At 49.4% G+C, this 23,393-nt stretch overlaps 1 protein-coding gene across 1 annotated transcript; it reads left to right on the top strand.

Annotated features, from left to right (window-relative positions):
- Positions 1–289: 289 nt before the first annotated feature.
- LOC104627109 (rho GTPase-activating protein 32-like) lies at positions 290–22,725 on the top strand (the record flags this gene model as incomplete). Its single annotated transcript, XM_010295216.1, is given in 13 exon segments — positions 290–320; positions 4,697–4,799; positions 7,994–8,138; positions 8,811–8,893; positions 10,987–11,094; positions 12,037–12,182; positions 14,445–14,646; positions 15,439–15,584; positions 16,509–16,583; positions 17,146–18,003; positions 18,658–19,440; positions 19,443–19,558; positions 20,473–22,725. Coding segments are annotated over 13 exon segments (5,049 nt in total), but the record flags the coding sequence as incomplete, so codon positions are not given.
- Positions 22,726–23,393: the final 668 nt, after the last annotated feature.

The raw sequence follows: 23,393 nt of genomic DNA, 5'->3' as shown, positions 1-23,393 counted from the left end.
GCCCTAGGAGATGCAATAAACCTTTCAAGCCAGCTGAGAGATGCTCAGGAACGAGTTGAAAAACTTCCTTTAGCTGCCTTCATTGATGCGTCCCCATTTCCAGCCTTTTCTGCTTTGTTTCCTGGAACTCCCTGTTATTTGAGACAGTGAAGGGAGGGAGGGAAGGGGATTGATTTTGGAACGGGAGATGTGTACAGTGCTCAGGTTCTCATGAAGAGGTAGGTGTTCAACTGTAGCACCGGCTGCTGGATTTTAGCAGGCTGCAGGCGAGTCAGTGACTTTGTTGTAGAGAGATCATCTGGAGTCAGCGGTTGAAGACGGTATTGCTCAGAAAAGGAGTAAAACCAACAGTGAGTATTAGTACACTTGTTACTTGCCTGGGAACGGGGAACTGGAAGGGGCTGTGTGCTGGGCTCAGCAAACACAGGCGCCAATCCTGGGCACAGAGGATTGTTGGGGCTGGAAGAATGTCCTGTGCATTACCCTGTGCTCGTTCCCTCCTCTTTCGCAGAGCGGTGTGCTCACGGCGGTTGTCAGAGACAGAGTGCTGAGCTTGATGGACCTTTATGGCTGTTAATACAAACCACCTGCGTCATCAAGTCTGGTTGTTATAATTGCAGGAAACCAGAGTAATTAACTAACATTAATGGAATTTTAGTGTAGGTGCTGCTACATGCTATGAGAAGAAATCTCCATCAGCTTCCTGCTGTGATGCACCTGAGATACCACATTTGGATCTGAAAGGTATTTGGTTGAGATCCAGGAGCCAAAATCAGGCCCTGGACACGGAGAAGTTCACCCCTGCAGCAGGGGAGGGATTTATGCAATAGACAGGCATAGGCGCCTGAGAAAGTCACAACGTGATGTCAGAAGCCACCGTAGGCGAAGGTCTTGGCACACTTCACATTCACAAAATTAAGTCTTGGCTTGTGCTGCCATCCTGCCATTTCACTCTGGTTGTAACAGACGCTGTTCCCTCCATATGTGTGTATATGCACATACTTACCACTTTAGGGCAGTGATCGTGCCCCTGTGCTCGGCGCTGGTGGGGCCGCACCTCGAATCCTGTGTTCAGTGTTGGGCCCCTCACTACAAGAAGGACGTTGAGGTGCTGGAGCGTGTCCAGAGAAGGGCAACGGAGCTGGGGAGGGGTCTGGAGCACAAGTCTGATGGGGAGCGGCTGAGGGAACTGGGGGGGTTCAGTCTGGAGAAGAGGAGGCTGAGGGGAGCCCTCATCGCTCTCTGCAACTGCCTGAAAGGGGGTTGTGGTGAGGTGGGGGTTGGTCTCTTCTCCCAAGTAACCAGCGATAGGATGAGAGGAAATGGCCTCAAGTTGCGCCAGGGGAGATTTAGATTGGATATTGGGAAAAATTTCTTCACCGAGAGGGTGGTCAAGCATTGGCACAGGCTGCCCAGGGAGGTGGTGGAGTCACCATCACTGGAGGCGTTCAAAAATCGTGTGGATGTGGCACTTGGGACATGGTTTAGTGGGCATGGTGGTGCTGGGTTGATGGTTGGACTTGATGATCTTAGAGGTCTTTTCCAACCTCAATGATTCTGTGATTCTGTAAATGTGTATTTAGCTAAAGGGCTTGGGATTCAAAGGGGAGGAGGAGGTTAAATACGCATGTAATTGTCAGGTGTCATCTTTGTTGCAAAATCAAGTCACCATTCCATCAAAGGGCCTTCAAGTACAATTATAGTCCTACTTGAATTTCAGTCACTTCTCCAACCATGCAGAATTCCCCCAAAATATCCGTGGTGCCAGCATGATATATTTAGCTTAAAGAACAGATCGTCCTGGTAGCCTGATTAGGAAATGCATAGAACAAGCCTGCTAGAATTTTTTCAGTGTATATTAATTATTCTAACTCTGCCCAAGATCTTCCATGGCAAATAAGTACTTTAGGAAGTGTATTGTTGGTGCTACATCCCTCACCTTCCCCCTGTTCTCCCTTGCCCCTATTCACGTTGTCACAACAGGTTGCTGCTCAGCTGAACCGGTACATAAATACCGTTCTTACCATGCTGTTTGTTTACGCGGCTAGATAAAACCCCAGAAGGATAAGGCCTTGGAAACATGCAGAGCTCGCTCCCTGGGGCACAGGCCTTCAATTAGGGAGCGCAGGCGGGTGTCCGGGCTGTGTTCATGGCGCGTAGGTAAACAGGAGAGCTGTCTGTAGGCTCCCTCGCGCGGCGTATGCATCACCCTCCTCGGATGGTATCAGCCTCCCTGCTAGGAATTAGGCTGGCAGGGAATGTGCTACTTACTTATTTGCTCATTTATTTATTTCAGGGGGACCCCTGTTCAGATTCCAGTATGGACCACGACAATCTTTGGGATTTTGCAGCTAAGCGCAAGCAGATCTTGCCACAACACTTTAAAACTTGGGTAAACTCCTGTACCCAGTCCTTTGGGACTCTTGTGGTCAGGCGCTCGGCAGAAGGAGGTGCCGCTGATGCAGCGCTGAGCCCAGCATCCTCGCTCAGGTCACTGATGGGATTTGTGACCATTGACCTTTTGTAATGGGTCGGGGGGGGGACAGACACGCATGTGCACCTGTCATGTAGGCTTGCTTGGTTCTCGGTGGAACCAAAACGAGCATGAGTCGAGCCTGTCTTGCAAGCTAGGGTGCTGTCTTTTCTCACGGAAGAAAAGAAGCCGCTGTGTCAGCATCTGAAGCCTTGCCCTTAGCCTTCGCTGCAAGGGACGGTGCTGTTCTCATCCCTCTGGTTTTCTGCACCAGTTTATACCTGGCTCACACTTGCCTCCTAACGCTATATTGCAAATGGAAAACACATTTTAGCCCTTTTTGGCAACTGCTTGAGTATGATAAAACTCCTTTGCTGTCCGCTTAAAGCCTTAAAAACATTCTTCTTTGAGACATGTTGAATCTTTTTGTGTTAAGGGCTAAGTGTTGTCCTGCAAAAGTGTTTTTTGAAACGGTATTAGAATGTAGGGCCATCTGTTCTGCCTGCTCGCTTCTCAGATGCATAGCTTTCAGTGTTTGACTGACGACTGACGCACGTTTTACCAACGCGCTCTCCCGACGCGTATTCACTCGGTGGTGAGAAGTTGTTGCTTAGCCTGGCTCAGATGCCTAAATGTGTGTCTGGTAGATTCCCAATGCCGATGATTGTGGTGCTACGCTGCAGGAGGTGCCTTTCTTCGGGGTGCAGGCTGAGGTTTCTTTCTGCAAATGTCTTTTGGCTTCATTAGCAGAAGTTGAAATTTCCGTTGTGCCTACAGAAGGTGATCACCTCCGCAGGTTTTCCTGCCCCAAAAAAGCAGCACTTCGTTTCCAAGGCTCTTTCTGTGCCGTTGCTTAATGTGCAAGGGCTCTGCCTGCCCCGGAGTCTGCACCTTGCTTTGGAAAACAGAGAGAGTAGCGTGATACTGGAGTTTGACTGACGCGGCTTTGACTGGTCTCGTCGTATCGTTGGGTATCGCAGGCCCAGGGCCTGATCCACTCTAGCGGAGCCCGCGTGATGGACGCGCCACACGGATTTACAGGTTTTGTCCTGTCCTGCGCCCGAGTGCGGAGCAGATGTGCCCTTAGCCCAGCACGCACCTGCTGACTTCCAGGGAACCGTTTAAACTGAGGCTTTTCTCTAGCTGCGCGAGTGCTCGCTGCAAGCCCGGAGAATAGCGGTGAAGCGGCTGGGGAGGGGAAAGCACAGAGCGTCTAAGCTCAGCGGCACTCAGGAGAACTGACTGGCAGATGGCATTTGCTGCTTGATATAAGGGGGCTTGCCACATGACCTATTCGTACGGCAAACTGATCAGACCCGGCATCTAATGTAAGAATAAATCCAGATCATCGTAGGAGCTGTAGCAAAAAGGCAGTTTGCAGAGGGAACCACAAGGATATGAGCTTTTTCCATGAAGATTTGCTGATGCTCACAAGAGCTCAATCCTAATTTTCTTTCTGTATTCAGGGCAGTTGTATCTCTCTTTTATAAATAAAGTAATTTGCTCCTCCTTAAGCTTACAAGGGTGGACAGATAGCTCCGGCAGTGGATGCTGCATGAGGCTGCGAAGTCAACTGGAAGGAATCAGCTGGCGAAGCGGCTTGAATATTAACTTGACACCTAATGATATCCTCTGGGCTTATTTTTGGGCTTATTTTTTTCCATTCTGTCATACCGTGGTCTGTCTGCAGTTTCTGAGAGTGTGGTATGTGGTGTAGCTATCTAAATCCAGTCACGCTCCAGTAGACATCGGGGATGAAATTATCAGTTGTAAAAACTCTCCTGGCCCTGGTGCAGAAGGTAGCATCTCCTTAATGTTTGTATTTGCTTAAACGAAACCAGTATGGGTTAATCCTAAATAGGTTTGAAAACAAAGGAAGTCTTTGGCCAAAGAGAGTGTATTTACTCAGTTTTGTAGCTCTTCTGGAATGGAATTTAACACTGCAGTTCTTGAGGGAGTTGTGATGGGACCTGCGCTGTCTCTGCTCCACCAGAATCGCCTTTTTTCAACCTGATTCATATCCTGGCATTTCTTTAAAGCAAAGAACACCTCTGACCAGTTGCCACAGCAACTCCTAAAGTTAAATTTCTTACAGGCTTTCTCCTCTAAGGAAGAACTGAAGCAGTAGCCCAGCTGGGCTTAGTTCTTGGCATCTGACAAGACCACAACCTGAACTAGGACGTTGATAACACGCTCAACTAACCAACAACGCTTGTTCTTTAGTCCCCCAGGTCCTCAAGAGCTGCACTGAATTCATTGAGAAACATGGCATTGTGGATGGAATATATCGTCTGTCCGGGATTGCATCCAACATCCAGAAACTACGGTAAGGGCGCCGTGTTTGACAAACCTGTTTGCCGGGGACGAGCGAGGCACGCGCTAGGCTGTGCTCGCAGGAACCTGCAGTGTGGCGGCTGTGGGGTAGACTGCTCCCAGCAGCTCCCGTGCGTGCGTGCAGTCTGTACTCGACGGATGGGACGCTGGCTTTGCCACCGTTTTGGAACAACGCAGGGTTGTTCAGTAGACTTCATTTTGCAGGAAGTTTTCCTTCAGGACAGAGTATCGGAAGGCTCTGGGATCACGGTGACACTGCGCTGTCACATTTCATTCCTGTTTTCCTCTTGCTCCTGGAGCCTTTTTGAGCAGCTGATATTTCTCCTTGCTGCTTTGGACTCCTGGCATATTAGCAATTAATGGGTGACATGCAGAGAATACTTGCGTAATTCTTGGTGGGTGGCATTGCCGTGCAAAGATGATGAGCTGCGCAGCTGTGCAGGGGAAGGCTGGGCGTGCGTCCTCCCCAGTTAGGAGCTGTTCTTATCCCAGTAAATGGTCTTTACCGTTTCGTGAGGCTGTTTTTCCTCCTGTCATTTGGTATGCGTTTTTCTGATGTGAAGGGACTGAAAGAACCTAGTGGGACGTGCCTCATTCCAGTGTTGATCCTGGGCCCACAGCCTCACAGAGGCAGCAAAGGGGTGTTTTCCATATGAAGGATATCTTCTTTTGTACCAGCTATTCCCAAGTTCAATGGACAGGTTTGAGCCAGTACAGTTACTGTACCAACCCTTGTATGGATGGGCTTACTCTGGTTCAGCTTAATCCTGTCTCTCATCAGAGCAAGTTCCATTTTAAAAACCTGCTCCCGAGGCTTTGATATGCAGACTCCAAAGACTCTGATTGTAGCTGTTGGGCCACAGCAGTCTTGGCTGAATAAAATGTTTGCCCTTGCTTCAGTTACATCCCTTTAACTCCCCATTTTGACTTGTGCTGGACCATCTTTCTAATTGCTACCCTAGTCCATTTTTTCCCTTGGCATTGCTAAGACCTCTTTTCTCCTTCTTGGTTTTCCAAAGGTGCTTTAAAAATGGTTTTCTAAAACTTTGATGGTGTAATTCCCTGGTATAGTGCAGAGAATGAAGTGACAGCCTATTTTTCAATTTTCTGAGATGTTTCAAAGACAAAAGGGAGGGAGTACATGCCATAACTTGTAGACACCATCCCTGTCGTTCATCTAAATCACTACAGATTTTTGCAAGTGTTTGATTAATGTAGGACACGTTGCATTGCTGTAGTTTCCAGCTATATAAACAGATCATTAGGCTTATTTCAAAGCCAGAGCTGCAGTATCCTTATAAATGAGTCACTGTTCTTAAGTTTCACATAGAAGAATTGGATCCCCTGGATTTTTGGTTGGAGAGAAAGTTAGAGAATTTATTCCACATGGGAGATTTACTCTAGGACAGGGGTTGGCTTGCACTAGCCGCCTTGATTTGGCTGGCAGGCAAAACAGAGCGAGTGTGGAGTTGGTATGTTTATCCCTGTATTCTGGCTCTGGCTTTTTTGGAGTGACTGTGAAGTTGTGTTCTTCTACTGACAAAATCTTCCTTTGGAGTCAAAAGAAATAACACGTAGTTCTGGAAAGAGCCACTGCAGAGAGAAGAAAGGCTGAAGGTAGTAGAGCTTCCCTTTCTTCACTCCATGTTCTGCTTCTACAGGGGTAGGTCTCTGACACAGCATGAGATTTATTCCTAGGAGAAACATACTGGGAGCAGCAGGAGTACTGGAATAGGGCAGGATATGGCTGGAGAAATTCAGCCAAGGGTGGGTGTATTTGTATGGGGTGAGTTGGTGTTTTTCCCTGATCTCCTTTCTGAGCTCTCCCTTCTTCTGTGGAGCCAAGTTTCTCTCCCAAATATGAGTGAGTGAGTGGTGAGTCAGAACGTGCCTGTGGGAGCGGTATATACTGAACATGGAGGGTTGTGGCTACAGGCAGCCCGTCACTGGGGGAAGAGAGACCTGTATTTTCTTCTTCTGTCCTGTCTTTGGGGTGAGGAGCTGGGGTGGACTGTTCACCCTCTTGTCTGAAGAAGTAGAGACCTCTTCTGGCCGCCCCCAGCCTGGCGTAGTATAAATGGCTTCCCTCCCGCAGCCTGCGTGCCTAGCGGGAGGAAGGAGCTCCTTCCCGAAGCTGTAAGGGGTGTAGAGTTGGACAAATCCGCCCTGGACAGGGGGACAAACTGCTGCTGTCCCGTAGGCAGAGAGGGGTGAGCTCAGTGTTTGAGCTGTGCCGAAGGCGTGTTTTATCTTCTGTATGACGAATCGCCTGGCTTGGGCAGGGACAGAAGCCGGGGTGCCGCCACCGAGCCCCCGACACTCTCGTGGTTGCAGCGTAGACAGGATGACTCCCCGCGTCGACGATAAGAGGTTTTGGTTTACAGCTTCAAGACCCTCGTAGGGAAACCGAGCTTCAGCTAGAGCAGCCGTGTTCTCGCGGCTCCGCGTGGCCTAACTCACCGCGCTAGTCCTTGCAAATCCGTCCTGCTAATTTGAAACAGCGCTTTCCACGCACATACTGTAGCAGTGAGCCAGCCCTTGGCCTTCTAAGCTCAGCTTTTATTTCATAAATGTTTGTGATTTTGGTTTTTCCCTCTCTGAAAACCAAGGGAATGCTCAGGGATTTTCTTCATGTGGTTCCTGGCTCTCTTCACCCCGTAGCAGAGGCGTGCTCAGCTCACCAGCTTGTCCCCAAGGAATTTCTGCACACGCTAGCTTCCATGTGCAGGAGCTGCCCATGGCATTGCTTTATCACTTCAATTTCCAGGCCTTTGAAATGCAAAGGGACAGCAGCTTTCGTTCAGACCTGTGGGCACTCCTCCTCCGGGCAGCTCCCAGTCACGGCCCTTGGGAGTCAAACTGTCAGATTGTCTCCACGGGCTCGGAAGACGTCCTCTGGAGGCTTTGTGAAAGGCCCTCTTGCAGCAAAAGCGATTGCAGACTAGCCAATCAATCAGTTGTAAAAGGAACTGAAAATGCCTTATTAGAAAAAAAAAAAGTCTCATTTTAGAAAAAGACAGCCTAGCAGCACCACAGCCATGGGTCGTGTGGCTTTGGTGACGAAGTATTTATTTTTTTCATGTAAATTGGGAAAGCTTTGCTTTTCTTGACCGTAATTTGTGCCGGGTTTTATTTTCATTCCTCCTTTTCAAACCCCTTTGCCCATTTTTCTGTTCTCGTTTCTAGCCACGAGTTTGACTCCGAGCAGATTCCCGACTTGACAAAGGATATTTACATCCAAGACATTCACTGTGTGGGCTCCCTCTGCAAACTGTACTTCCGCGAGCTCCCGAATCCTCTGCTGACCTATCAACTCTACGAGAAGTTCTCAGTAAGTACAAGGCAACGCCTTTCGCTTTCCACTTCAGCGTGACATCATCTACACAGGTTGAACAGAGAAATACTGAAAAGGATCCAGCAGCAAGCTGAATCTGTCTGCCACGCGCTTAACGTCTGCTTAAGTTGTGGTTTGGAGAGAGGTGAGAAGGGGCTGTCTCCAAAACTACCAGCCTAACACCAGTCCAGTTTGTGCTTCCCGCACACCAAATTCCCACTGCTGGTAGCATCCCGCCATTTCAAAAGTGCCTTTTCTATTCCCCCTTTTGCCCCCCACACCACATTGAGTCCACTGTTGGGGCCCCGGTAGAAGGTTGTTGGGACGCTACCAGTGCTTGCAAGCGTTCCCCTGTCGCTTGCCATTCCCCAGTGGTTTCTCGGACAGGAGTGGCATTAGAAGCAAATGCCACTTGGAGCTGAACGCCCTCTGCAAGGAATCGCTCTGTACAATTAAGCTATAAAGTGGCCCAGATCTTGATTTGCGTGGCCTTTCTCCCATGATCTGTGTGCCAGTCTGTCCCCAAGAGGCAGGCGCCGCCCCGAAGGTAGAGGAGAGCAACACGATCCGCCTCGCTCCTGAAGAACAGTACGTTGGCCACGTGCTTCGAGATGCTGTGGCAGCTATCTAGTCTTATTTGCAGCTAAAGCCCTTCCTGCCTTGTTCCAGGACGCTGTTTCTGCTGCTACAGATGAGGAGCGGCTGGTTAAAATCCATGACGTCATCCAGCAGCTGCCCCCTCCTCACTACAGGTTAGTGCAGCCTTTCCTCTGGTTGTAGCTCGGCGCTTGACTATTGTGAGCATTTCAGGAGTGAAATGATGCGATTCCAGTTTTCCCACTCAAGATAGCCGCACTGTGCCTCTGCGTATTAAAAAGTGTAGAGTTGATTTCTCTTTGTAATTAGCTCATTACCAGAGACACACTATATACTTTGCACAGTCGTATTTGGCTTCCTCGGAAACTCCATATGGGAGGCAAACAACAGCTTGTTATGTCAGAAGCGGCCGATATCATGAAGGAAATAGTTTTATTGCCGGGGGCACAATACCAGCTCTTGGAATCACAATTCCTAAAAAGTGCAATGCAGCCAAAAAATTGGCTTCAGTTTAATTTGGCCAAGTGTATTTTGTCTCCCAATTCTGCTCCCCTGCCCCAGCAATAATAGCGACGCTCTAGAGAATAGGGTGTTTAAAAATCACCAGCTAATTATCATAATATAGACAAACTAATTAGTATTAAAAACTAATTTGTGATATATGGTAATGAGTGAGTCTTGACTGAGTATAATGACACGTTCATGGTCTTTCTTTAGTATTAAAAATCATGGTAGGGTATGGTAAATAGGCATCGGACAAAAAAGTATGGTGATTGGTAATTACAATGTATGTGGAAACTTTATCAGTAACCATTTTAATTATTAGCTGGACCAGTTGTGTGTCTGTGTGTCTGTGTCCTGCATGGTTTAGATGACCACTTGCAGTGTTTGCAGCTGCATACTTGGCTAGTGGCATGTAATTGTAATAAATAAAAAAATAAATATTGTAATGTATGGTGATTAGCTGGACAATTGCGATGCTGTACCTGAGTGGTATAGATAACTAATTATAACATCAGTAATAACATATAACATCAGTAATAACTAATATAGATATAATATAGATAGATATTATATAGATAGATAGATATTAATATAGATATAATATAGATAACTAATTATAACATCAGTATTATGACTTTGAAGAATATTTTGAATTTGAATACCAGTAACATAGTAGATGGTCATTGGTCTTTACTAATCATAGCGGCTTACTACTGTCTTGCAAGCTGGTGCTGCCTGTGTGGGGCTTTGGCTGAGACCGGGGGGGACACACCTGGATGCAGGGTGTGGACACTCTCTTCCTTGCCTCAGGCTTGCTTGAAAAAGGGAAAACACCAAACCACACTTTAGGTTTTTGCTACTCTGTGAGGGGGAAGGTCCATGCAGGTAACGGGCCTTCGGCAGCAGGGGCTGGAGGTGCCTGTTTTGTTTCCACCCGGAAACATCCATCTTCACTTCAGGCCTTGTCCATTTGTGGGGCATTTTGAGCACACACCCCACTCCTCCCCCCAAAAAAAAGGGTACACAGAGAGACAGAGACAGGCCAGGGCTGCTGCCAAGCAACAGCACGGAGGAGGATACATCATTTTTATTACTGCCTTGTGCTCCCTCCTCTGCCTCAGGAGCATTAGCAATAGTGTTGAATACAAATAAAGAGATTTTTTTTTTTTTTTAAATGTGAACCAAAGCCTCTGAAGTTTAACCTTGTAGCTAACCTTATAGGCCTGTAAGAAACCTGTAAAAAGTGATTTCAGAAGTAGAACCCAACTACCAGTATCCTGGGTTGTCTTAAAGAAAGACTTCCCCCCCTTACCAAGATTCACATTCAACATCCTTCCCCACCCCACGCTGACGAGCGCCGCAGTGCTATCACGTACAGGACACAGGGTCTATTTCTGGTGCACAGTGTTACAGTAAAGCAAAGTTCCAGGGCCCTCTGCTTTGAGATCCTGCTGTGCCCGTGGCATTTAGAGGATTCCCATCCACCTCGGTGGTTGCTGGAGGCAGCCCTTTAATAGAGAGCAGATGCTTTTGGACAAACCAGGAGAGAGAGCCCTCACCCCACCCCGCTGTACTTATTTGCTGAAGACAACAACTTTAGCATCGGTCTTAGGGTACATGGTTCAACATTTTTCTTCTGTGAGCTGTCAAACCAAAAGAAAATAATGAGCTGGGGTTTGTTCTGTAAATTGCAGCGTGGCTTTGCTTATCGGTGCTGAACATTTGCCCATCTCCTGTTTTCCAGGACACTGGAGTTCCTCATGAGACACTTAGCTCGTCTAGCTGACTACTGCTCCATCACAAATATGCACACTAAGAACTTAGCAATCGTCTGGGCTCCAAACCTCCTAAGGTACTCTTCCCACCCCCCTTTCAATCCAAGATAAGTTTTTATATTTATAAAAAAGAGATAGCTACCTCTTTTCCAGAAAAACACATAACTTTCAGCAGTTGAGAGAGAGATCTTCCTTTCTTCTAGCCAGCATGCTCTTCTCCCCATCAGAAATTTTACAGAGGAGAAGTTATTCTAAGCAGGGCCTTGAGACCAATGGGCAAGTGATGGAAAATAGCCCCCGCTGGTATCAGTGGGGCCACCCGGCGAGAACACCCTGATATGACTCTGCCTCAGCGCCATTCCACTGACTGCAGCTCAGCTTTTCTAGATGACAGTTTCCCCTCTCCTGGCTAGAGGAGACTAGCAGGACCTTGATCATCCAGGAAAGTTTGCTCAGTGGCACCACTGATTTCCCATTGCACAAGTCCCTAGATTCCAATTTGACAGCTTTTAGCTGCAAAAATTCAGACTTCTGGAAATGATCTTGGCTAAATCTGTCCCTGCAGAAGCGGTTGGAGATATTCCCCGCTAGACGGAAAATTGCGTAGAAGGCCGCAGTGAGCTTTGTACAATGCCACTGCATTAAACAGCTGCTGTTCACAGGATCTGGGAAGAAGTCAACAAAAAGCTCCCCACTTGTGGCTACAGACAGTGTCTGTCTCAAGTCTCACTTAACCTCGCTCTGGACCTGCCACACCCTCCTCTTCCTTCTAGACCCAGTGTTCCTCCTGCCATTTCAGTAAGACTCAAACCTGAAATAAAAGTCTGGATACAGAGCACTACAGTTAGGCTGATCATTTGTGTAATGCTTTGCTGAGATTTAATCTCTTAACGGCCCCTAAAGTCTCACTTGCCTGAGCAACTAGGCACGATAGTGTGCCGAAGGCTCACCCAAAAGGGAGCGTGTCTTCCCGTGTTCTTCTGACTGTGCGCGTTTCATGTAATCTGCCTTTTCTTTAGATCAAAGCAGATAGAGTCTGCCTGCTTCAGTGGAACGGCTGCCTTCATGGAGGTGCGAATCCAGTCAGTGGTTGTGGAATTCATCTTGAACCACGTGGACGTCCTCTTCAGTTCCAAACTCAGCTCAGTCATACGAGATGGAGCAGGTGTGTGTTGTCCTCTGCGAGCTTCACCTTGATCAAAAAAAGGTGGCAGACAGTTAGTGGGTATCTGAGCCTCCCCCAGGACATGTGAAGAATGTTTTTACTATAACCCGGAGGATAGATTTCCAGGGTTATGATGTTAGAATCTGGCAAACATAGCCCGGTTCTAGAAATCGCTGTCAGCAGCCAAGGATGCTCTACAGCAGTGCACATCTTAATGTTTGGCTGCTACTTTTATGTCCCCGCACTGAGAAATGGTAAAGAATCCCTTAGATCTTTGTCCCCCCTGCTCCCTCCCCTTCTTTTTAAAACAGTCATCGTCGATGCTCCTGCACGCTTATCCATTTGAGCTGTCTGGCAGGACAACACAATGCATGCTCTGTCTACCCTCATCAGCACCTTAGAACATAAATAGAAATGAACTGATTTAAAGAAAGCTCTCTGTACTCCACGTTGACACTAAGAAACTTAGTCTTGCTCTCAACAGGGAATATTTTGACATTGGCTATCCCGGTTATTTCGTCTGTATGGGTTGATTAGCAGGGCCGTCCAGCCACATGGCTCAGTCCGCATTGGCCCTACAGCTGTTGCCCACTTCTCTGCTCACATTGCCGATTTGTGGCTTTAGGATGAGGAATGAACTGCGACACATTTGTGCCCAACCCTGGAGCACTAGAGACATCATTCAGCCTTGGAACAACTTAGCAGTTGCTTAAGGGAACTTGTAAGACCATAAGTCTACCTGTGCCATTAAAAATGAGCAGAGTTGCACCAGGAAGAAAGTTTACTCTGTATTTTAGATCAACAAACATGGGTGCCACAGGCTATTATTACTCCTAAGCGGCATTAAGTGTGCACCATCTGCTTTGATAACCTGCCCTTCCTACGAAATGTGCACAGTCGGTGCAGTTACCACCACCTGTGGAGTGCAGATAGCTGTTTTTCCAGTATACTTGCTGCTCCCCCCTTTTAAGCAAGCCCTCCCTCTACTTAGGCTAGCAGAGATGCTCTAAGTCCAGCTTTTGTTCCTACTGGAAGGCAATCTGAAGTCAATAGGAGCCAGAGGTTAGCTTGGCTGCACAGTAATAGCTCACAGCAGGCTGAGCTCTGCCAGGGGAAGATAAGCATGCTAAGAATCCCAGCCAAATGATTATCCAGGCTTAGAATGGACCATGTAAATTCAGCTAATTGTTTAATGACTTGGTCATTCACATTCAGTGTGCTTTGACAGAAAACTGGCAGGGAGAAGGGTCAGGCTATTTCATAGCATATCAGCTAAGTGCAGGAATACCATGCTACAGCACGGCAGCATCCTCTACAGTGCTTCCAAGAGCCTCTGTCCTTGAGCACACCCTCTCACCTGTACCCACCTGCGAGAGGTGAAAGTGGTATTCCCAAGGCTGCTTTAAGCCGCTCCAGGTTGTAAGGCTGTTGCAAAGACAGCCGGAACCCAAACCTCACCCGGGATAGCATTTACAGCTGACAAACACACACGAGACCACGCACACTTTCCCCAAGAGCTGTGATGCTAAAAGGGTCGTAGTAGGAATGGGACCAACGAGGATGTTGGTGTGAAGGGATGACACGCTTCCCCCACACCCCTTAACTCATGCGAGAACATAACTACTTGCACAATAAGCAATGTCAAACAAAAGACTGCTGCTCTTACAACAGGCTCCTTGTGCTCCTCCGTAGCAGTTTCCTCTGCGCTGCAAGCTGACTTAACAGACCCTCGCAGCAGGAGGCAACATCAACTACTTGTACAAAAATTTAAATGTTCCTCTCCAAAAACAAGCACGAGCTGTAAAAAGGGCAAGGGCAAGACACACAGCTAGATTCCGTTTGCTACGTCCATCTGCCCATGAGTTTGTAGCAGCTTAAGTCACACACGGTATTTCCTGTTGCACCGAGAGCTAGAACCTGGGCATGACTGAAGCCAAGCTTTATAGGAAGAAACAACATCACTTTTGCATACAGATGAAGCTTAAGTATGCCAGGGAAGGTTTCCAACCCACCTGCTTCCTTCTGCCTTTTCTTTCTTTTTAAATACACTAAGCTGCTCTCATAATTGCGGACTTTTTTCTTTTTTTTTTTTGTCATAAACATACCCCTGACAAAATGGTTATTTTGACCACCTCTTTCAGTGGCTGGGATAACAAAGATTTAGAAAAAACACGGCACCTCCCTAGACACACAGACCCAGAGCTTTGATCGCTGTAGCGCTGTTTTCTGATTCTCCCTGTTGCCTGTGGTTTCCCCTTGCAGGGCACAGTTCTTTATCACGGCCCAAGTCTCTGTTGGTGTCCTCACCTTCCACAAAGCTGCTCACGCTGGAGGAGGCACAGGCACGGACACAGGCCCAGATCAACTCTCCCATCGTGGCAGACAGCAAATACATAGAAGTGGGAGAAGGCCCTGCAGCTTTACAGGGGAAATTCCACACCGTCATAGACTTTCCATCTGAAAGGTAGAGACCAGTTTCCTTTCCAGCATGTGTCATAACTGGGGTTGGTTTGTTTGATTATTACAACAAAAACTTGCCAGTATTGACTTACACTAGTCAATATTGTAGACAACAATACAGACAACTGTAGACAGTTTTCCACCTGCTTTGGACTCTGGGAGGATCCAGCTTACATCAAGTGTCTGGACATAGTTTAGCCATGTCACTTCTGTGCCAGTCCCTCCTTTTTAGCAGGGTTGTCATTTAATCTTTAGAGCCATGTTGTATGTGATGCCTGTACTAGCTGTGCACACAGAAGCGTGAAGTAAACAGGTTGAACACCTGGAAACATTGGGGTCTTCCCCATTTCAGGACTATTTAATTGCCTGGAACAAATCCAGGTTCTGCTCAAAGCGGAGCAGCTGGACAGACTTGATGACACTAGGAATTAAATATGGCAGGAGGAGGTGGCGAATGTGATTTTACAGCATGAGCGAGAGGCTTTGGAGTTCCTTTTATGGCTGCACAGTTCCTCAGCGAACTGGTGCATCTGCCAGCTGAATAAAAAGCTGTACCGTACAAGTATGGAGCCTTTGCTCACCTGCATTGCACCCGCTTTGCACGGTTTGGTAGAATTCACCCAGCCAGGCTTTAGGGCTGAGCTATAAGAATGAAAACATCCTCAGCTATTGAAAAGAGACCGAGTTTCTAAGCTTTGTTTCAGCAGAAACCAGATAGTGCTAATAACAAACAACCGGTAGCAGGAACTAAATGCAGCTTCCCCCTCCAACAACTTGCTCTATTTTCTCACTCCAGAAAAAGACCGCCCAGCAAGATGAAGAAGTCGCCAGTTGGCAGTTGGCGTTCCTTCTTCAACCTGGGAAAATCGTCATCCGTGTCCAAACGCAAGCTGCAGCGCAATCCCAGCGAGCCCTCAGAAATGAAAGCCATAGCCCTGGCAGGTAGGGGTGCAAATCCAGCTTCCAAAAGCCTGGATTTTTCAGCACAGCAGAATTCATGTTTACAGTGTGCTTCTATCTCCTTCTAGCGTTCGAGCCATGCATAGCTGCTTCAGTTAACCGCTGTCGTTCCTAAACGGATCTCGCATTAGCTCAAGAGCCAAACCTGCTAGAGCACACACCTCTAGTGCTTTTCTCAGAGTAGCTTTTGAAAGACAGTGTATGGGCACCGCTATAAGAAGGCTCAGAATAATTCCTTCGGATGCTCTGATTACAAAATAAGAATACAGTTCTGGCGCCCTTTGCTGCTCTCAAAAGACACACAATAACTAAGTGAAGGCACCGTTCCACAAACACATCCACCCCGAAAGCTATACCAGCATAACTAGAGAAGGCATCAAGCAACCTTTTGTAGATGCATCCACTGGACATAGTTTTCCATCCCTTCCCAAATTTAAAAATGGCAACAGTATGTTTTTGCAGTAAAATATACCACAATTTATATAAATTATACCACCACATTTATATACCATAAATGAGCCAGCGAGGACTTTTATCCCATCTTCTCCCTGGTGCCATTTTCAAGTTATAACCCTCGTAGTCTTCAGTATATTAAACACATTATACAAGTGTCCCTTAAGACTGTCTGAAAGGGACCGCTGTAGGCCAGTGTCCCGTGCAAAACAGGACCACATCTGTCTTAGACGGTAAAGCACATTAACAGTCAAACAGGATAAAGGTTTTCTTTAAGGGCTTTGGAGTCAAAACAAAACCAAAAAAACCAACCCCAAAAAGGCACAACTTGTACTCTCAGGACACCAGTACTGTTGCTGGAAACCCATTTGTTTTTTCCTGCCACCACTACATAGCCAAATATAAACCACTTTTACGATTCAGCTTCTCAGTGTCTCGGTTGCATTTCCATAGGTGGACGAGGAGACAGCGGGACTCTTCGCTCAGCTAAAAGTGAGGAATCGCTTACCTCTCTGCATGCTGTTGATGGTAAGACAAAATTGTCCCTACGCTTTTAATGTGCGTGGACTAAAAAAAGGCAGTTTGACATTACGGACTGCAGATATTCAACAGAGCTACTTTCCACCTCCCTCAGTAAAAGCTGGACTTGCTAATTAACGAAGCAGCTTGCCACTGCCCCGCACAGATGGGTATCACAGAGAAATGCTCTGCGGGTCTTTGTTTTCCTTCTAAAGTAAAAAAGCAACCACCTTGCTTTTGTGTAGCCGGCTCCCCTTTCTGTTCTGAGGTGGAAAAGACAGCATCGGGAAGGAAGCTGCTTTCTGGGAAAGCCTTGGGTCTACAGCACACAAACTAGTTTTGCTTTTGCACACAGTTTAGTTTCAGACTAGATGGAACCTGACAACTGCTGTAGAAGAGTTTGAGCAAATGTAATTAACGGTTACTGCTAAGTGCATTACTTTTGCGTTTAGAGCTCACGAGGTGAGCATCTTGCACACTGCCTTAAGACTACTTTAAAAACAGCCCCGAACCATCACCTCCTGGACAGTAAGATTTTGACACTAATCCATACATATCCACTCGTTCCTAGGTGAATCTAAACTGTTTCGACCCAGAAGACCCAGGTCCAGTAGTGATGCACTGTCTGCTTCCTTCAACGGAGAGCTCTTAGGAAACATGAATCGCTGCAATTCTTACGACAACCTTCCCCACGACAACGACAGCGATGGGGATGAGGGGCTCATCCACGTTCCTGCCCTGATTTCTCCTCGATCTGCTGAAGACGTTGACCTGAGCCCACCAGATATCGGAGTCGCTAGCCTGGATTTTGACCCAATGTCTTTTCAGTGCAGCCCGCCCCAGGCGGAGTCAGAGTGCCTGGAGAGCAGTACCTCCCTGCTGGAGTCAGTTGGCATAAATAAGGAGAAGCCAAGCCTACTAAAGAAGGATTTAGAATCGGGCAGCCAGTCCCAGACACCAGGCAGTGCCACAAGCTCTGAGCCAGTCTCCCCTTTCCAAGAGAAGATGAGTCCCTTCTTTACTCTAGACCTGAGCCCGACCGACGAGAAGGCCTGCAAACCCCCTGCATTCTCACCCAAGATGGGGCGAAAGCCCATCAAATCGCCGCCGCTGACTACATCAGAACCCGTCTCCTTCGCACTGCCCAGCCGCATGCCAGAAGCGATGGGAGGAGGGCCCGTCGCATCCAGAAACTCCTCTGCGTCCAGCTGGAGCAAAGGGATTGGCATCACTGATATCACAAACAGGTCCCCAACCCAGATGTCCTTGCCCCTGAAAAACAGTGAAACGGGGGCAGGGGAAGGAGCCCACCAAGAGCTACAGCATGCCCAGCTAGTGGCTGCTGGCAAACCAGAGTTGCCAGAAGAAGGGGAGAGACCAGTGTCAAGCAGTCAGAATAAGACTGTACCCACTGGACACACACAGCCAGGTACAGTGCTTTTTCCTCCATTCTTTCTTTAAGTTCCAAAGGGGACCTGCTCTCAGAAACATCCTCCCCTGCGTGCCTTTTAGGAGAGGGGATTGCCCGTCAGTTCTGATCACAAGTGTCTTGCAGGGCTGTGCAGATCAGTAAGGTCTTAACCTCTGCCTTCTCCCTACATCACACAAATCTCAGATAATTTTCCATAATACTTTGTATTCCACTTTTTTTTCTCCCCATCCTGTCATATGTGAAAAATCTATGGCATGTCCTTCTAAATCATTTCAGCCAATAGACCATCTAAGACTTTCTTTTTTTAATTAAAAACCTGCCAACGCTTGAAGAAGGGACCTTTTCGCCTAAAACCTTATGATCAAAATTGTGTAAGGGTATCTCATTCTCTGCTACCTACTTCCTACCTCTCTAGAAATGCAAGAGGAGCCTTTAGACAATCTCTTGTGTTTTCTCCTTTTTGTGATGATCTGCTGTGCTATTGAGCAGCATTTGCAGGTGAGACAGAAGATACAGTGTTTCACATCAGAAGGAATTGCCACTGTGAAAGTGTGGAAAGCATCTATTTTTTTATAATGGTCATTAAGGTTAGGTCACTCACCTTACTGGGTAACATAAAATCACTCTCTCTCTCGATTTTCCCCCCATTAGGAGCAGTTGCCCTCGACTCCCCCCAGGATCCTGTTCCCGTCAGTTCTGTGTCTCTTATCCCTCCTCCTCCTCCGAAAAACGCAGCGCGCATGCTAGCCCTAGCGTTAGCCGAGTCCGCACAGCAAGCATCCGCTCAGTCTCAGAAAAGGCCAGGAGATGCTCATTCAGAAAGCACCAATTACGGAGAGACTGAAGCTGGCACAGCTCTAGAAAAGCTCCATCTCTCTGCCGGTGCTCCAGACAAGCTCCACCTCTATACCAGTCTGCCCGAGAACCGCCTTCACTTCCAGACTGGTGCACCAGTAGAGCAGGATTTCCAAGTTAGCAGCACAGCCGGGGAGCAGAACCACCCGCCAGGTGCCCCTGGAACCTGGGACCCCCCACCTCTCCACACTGGCATGCCTGGGGATGTGCCTGGTAGCAGAGATGCAGAGCAGGAGCAGTCCAGCTTCCATCCTGGTAAAGCGGGGGACAAAGAGCACTTCCCCTCCCGTGCTGGGGACTGGGAGCACACACAGCACCGTACCCTGGGTGCACTGCCTGACTGGGAACCACCCCCAACAGACATGTCTCTAGAAAAGCCCCACCTCCGTGCATGCGTGTCTGGCGACAAGCACCACGTTCCTATCTGCACCGCTGATGACAAACTTCAGTCTCCTCCTGTCGTAACTGCCGGGGAGAAAAGCACCCCGGCTTCCGTGCCGTATTTAACAACCATCCAGACAGCGGCGACTGAGCCTAACCGCGGGCCCGCAGGTCCAGCTGCAACTCAGGCGGACGTCACCCTGCGCGGCGCGCCCTCCCGCCCAGCCAGCAGGCCCCGTCGCAGAGGCAGGATCACCAGTCGGCAATGGGACAAGTGCCAGCGGCCTCTGCAAAAGCGTCGAGTAGTTCCAGTCAGGTACGTGGACGCGCCCCCCCCAGCCTCGCACGAATTTGCGAGCGCGGCATCCGTGCGCGGCTTCATCTGTAATCGTAGGAGGCTGAGCTCTGGGAGAGTTGCTCCCAACCCAAATGGCACGAGGCAGGGGATTCACAGGTTACTGGAAATGACAGGCACGGCCTGGCAGGAAAGCACAAGGGAACAACATTCCCATACACCTGCACTCCTTGGTTTTAAGGAAAAGGGGAAAAAAGCATCCGCTGGAGTGACTGGTACAGGGAATGCTAGTTTAGAAGAGCTCAGAAACAAGTAAGAATTTTTGCATCCTCTCTTCACCGAAGCTGACAATACCCTCTTCCATAAAGCAGGTCAGAGTCCTGCTATGAGTTAAACATGGAAGTATTCACTCAGAAATGCAAACTGCCTGCTGCCCGTGAAACGGGCACGCCTGCAGCCTGCCTTAAGCACTGCAGCCACATTTAGGGAAGGGATTTGCGCTGATTTACACTACCTGATCTGCTCAGCAGGGCATGAGGAGTTTAAATCCAGGTACATATTCATTAAGATAAGTAGATTTATAAGGAGACCACCTAACAAAACAGTATGGGCCACTGTGTAGAAGTTTTAACCTGTTGCTATAAAGAGACAGCCACCTCCAGCCCACTCTCCAGTTTGATGTTTGCAGAGAAAGCCTGCACAAGCCCCTCGGCTTGTCCTGAAATCCCCTAGAGGCACCACGCTGCCCTTACTGCCAAAGGGAACCTGCACATCTCCTCTTCTACAGCCAGCAGTGCTAACCCTCCACAGCAAACAGAAACCAGGCACAGAAAAACTTCCATTGAACTAATGCATATGAGCATCTCTGAGATTTGAACTGCAGGGGTGGGGGGGAAGATTCTTGCCTCTAACTTCTACTGGTTTCTTCCCTATAGGTATGGGGCACAACTGCACCTGAAAAGCCACCTGAGCCTGCTCCTGGTTTTGTCCCAGAAAGCAGTTCTACCACCCGCTGCTCTTCTTCCGTGCCCACGGGCCACCAGAGCCATTTGGAAAAGCCCCGGGAGACTACGAGGGCTCCCCCTCTGCACCTGCGGTCCGAGTCTGTCCCTACTCACTCCTCCTACAGCTTTACACCCCCCGTCCCACCTGTGAGAACGCTGGAGAGCAAAATTGCTGCCGCCATGCACTCGAACAATACGGACGCCATCAACAACTCCAATTATCACGCCTTCCTGTCCTCCTCCATGCTGGCCTCCTCTGTGGAGGAGGCCCTGCTGCCACCGCCACCACCTCCACCCCCCAAGCACGCTTCCCTGCAGTCCGTGTACGTGCCGCACCCCAAGCCAGAGAGCATCCCCGAGGCCGCCGGGACAGACAGTTACCTGCACCACAAGCCGGCTTCCATCCATCAGTACAGGCCCGAGAGCGTTCCTCCTCACATCTCCTACCACGGCAAGCCTGACCAGCACCAAGCCTACCCTCCTCGGTCAGAGACACCCACTTCTGCAGGCACTCGCTACAACACCTACACCAACCAAGGGAAGAGCACCTCAGCTCTCCACTCCAAGCCTCGCAGCCGGACAGAGTTCATGTCCTCCATCAGCCCAACGGGCCTGCGTAACACCAGCTACGCCGAGGACGCTCCACCCTACCCCACTATCCGAAGGGTTCAGTCCCTGCACGTCCCCACCCCTGCTGCCTCTGCTATCCGCTCCGTTCCCATTTCGCGGACCGAGGTACCTCCGGACGATGAGCCAGTGTACTGCCCGCGGCCCCTCTATCAGTACAAGCCATATCAGCCCCACTCCGACTACCACGTAACTCAGCTGCAGCCCTACTTTGAGAACGGGCGGGTACATTACCGGTACAGTCCTTATTCCAGCTCTTCCGGATCCTCTTATTACACCACTGCTGATGGGAGCTTTTACGACCTGGACCCGTACAGCACCGTGCGGGTCAGGCCTTTCCACCCCCTGCCCAGCCGAGACTTCGCATCGTACGCTGCCCGGCTGCAAAGCAAAGGCCTGTACCGCTATCCCAGCTTGTCTGCCTACCCTCGGGGTGGCCTCATCAGCCACCTGGCAGGCAAAGAGCACAGCTTCATCAGCAGAGATGTGCCTCCTGCCCCGGACATCAAGCACATGTACATGTCGTGGGACCTCGAGGACATGGAGAAGTACCGCATGCAGTCTATTCGCCGGGAGAGCCGCACGCGCCAGAAGGTGAAAGGGCCGGTGATGTCCCAGTACGATAACGTGGCTCCGCTGCTGCAGGAGGAACTGGGAGGACTGGACGTGATTCACTTGCGCAGCAAGTCAGATCCTGGGAAAACCGGCCTCCTCACCGTGGCAGAAGGGAAGGAGGGGAGGTACCCGGCCAAAGCGGCTACGCCCGAGGGGGACGAACGCTACTACGTGCCGCACCCTGAGCCAGAGCTGGACAGAGCCCACTACCACGGGGCCTACGGGAACGGGCAGTCGGAGAAGCCGTCCCTTCCCCAGAAGCAGAGCAGCATCCGGAACAGGAAGCTCCATGAGCCGGGCTGCAACACAAACGAACACAGGACGCACTCGCAGCAGGAAGCAATCCATAGGCAGCCTTCCGAATCCAAAAATGGGCCCCCTTATCCTGACTACAGGCCCAAAGGCGGCCCAGAGCCCTCCGAGCCCACCAGTTACCAGCACTCGGGCAGCAAGTACATCCCGGCAAACCAGGAGACCCTGAGACTGAACCACAAGGAGGTGAGGTTGGCAGAGGACAGGCCAGAGTTGGAGAGGGCTCGAGCCAGACCGACCGCATCCATGGAGAAACACTCCAGAGACTGCTATAAAGAAGAGGAGCACGCCGCCTCTCCCATGGCCCCACCGCCCAAGCCCGAACGCAGCCACAGCCTCAGAATGCAGCACCCCGAAACCATGGAGAGGGACTCTGCCCTCCTCTACCCATACCAAACCCTTGGGAAACGCCAAAGCACTATGACTGTGGTGTCCCAGTATGATAATTTGGAGGATTACCATACCATGCCTCAGCACCAAAGAGGGGGCTATGTTGGAGGAGGGGGGTTTGTGCCCCCCAGTTTTACCCATGTGCACAGTAGAACTTACGCCACGGCCCTTGGCCAGGGAGCCTTCCTCCCGACAGAGCTGTGTTTGCAGAGGCCTGAAACAGAGGTCCACGTTGAGTGAGCTGGTGTGGGGGGAAGGAGGGATAGAGTCTAAGCAGCCTCTGCGGGACAGCGGACTGTTTTATTTTTTCAGTGACAGGAAAAAAAAAAAAACACCACACAAAAAACCCAACCACCCTGCCCTGATGCACAAAGCAAACCCACCTTCAGCCCCACCCCTACCAGCCCACCACTCACTGTTTTTATGTAGTAGAGATAAAGCTTTTTCATGTAGTTTTGAGACAACTGGAACGACAGGGCAGGCTGTTGGCACACAGATGTGGCCGGGCAGAGCCAAAAGAGATGCTGCTGGGGCAGGGTGGCGGAAGGAGAAGTTTTTCCTTCCCCAGATTTGACATTGGCAGTTACTTCCTCACCACGCCTCCATGGTCCTGCGCATGACGGACTGTGCATGCGGCTGTTCTCCCCGTGTGTAGTTACGTTGCCCTTCCCACTGCTAGCTTCCAAGAAGGGGTCTCCACGACACGTCTTGGAAGAACCGCTGTTCTGGCCCCTCTGAGGTTACGCAGCAAGAGTGGGCTAAAAGCTGGGCGAGGGGAAGACTTCCCAAGTATTTTCTTCTTGCTAGATGCTGTGGTCCTGCCTCTCCCTTGAAAATTATTGCTTAGGCATAGTGGATCTGCTTCAGTTGCTTTGAAGTGGGTGGGAGCCTATTTTGACTTCCAAGTC

Source organism: Phaethon lepturus, unplaced genomic scaffold, assembly GCF_000687285.1.
Source record: "Phaethon lepturus isolate BGI_N335 unplaced genomic scaffold, ASM68728v1 scaffold10029, whole genome shotgun sequence".
Taxonomy (NCBI): domain Eukaryota; kingdom Metazoa; phylum Chordata; class Aves; order Phaethontiformes; family Phaethontidae; genus Phaethon; species Phaethon lepturus.
The sequence above is the reverse complement of the archived record's forward strand: the minus strand, read 5'-3'. Positions and strand labels throughout refer to the sequence as shown.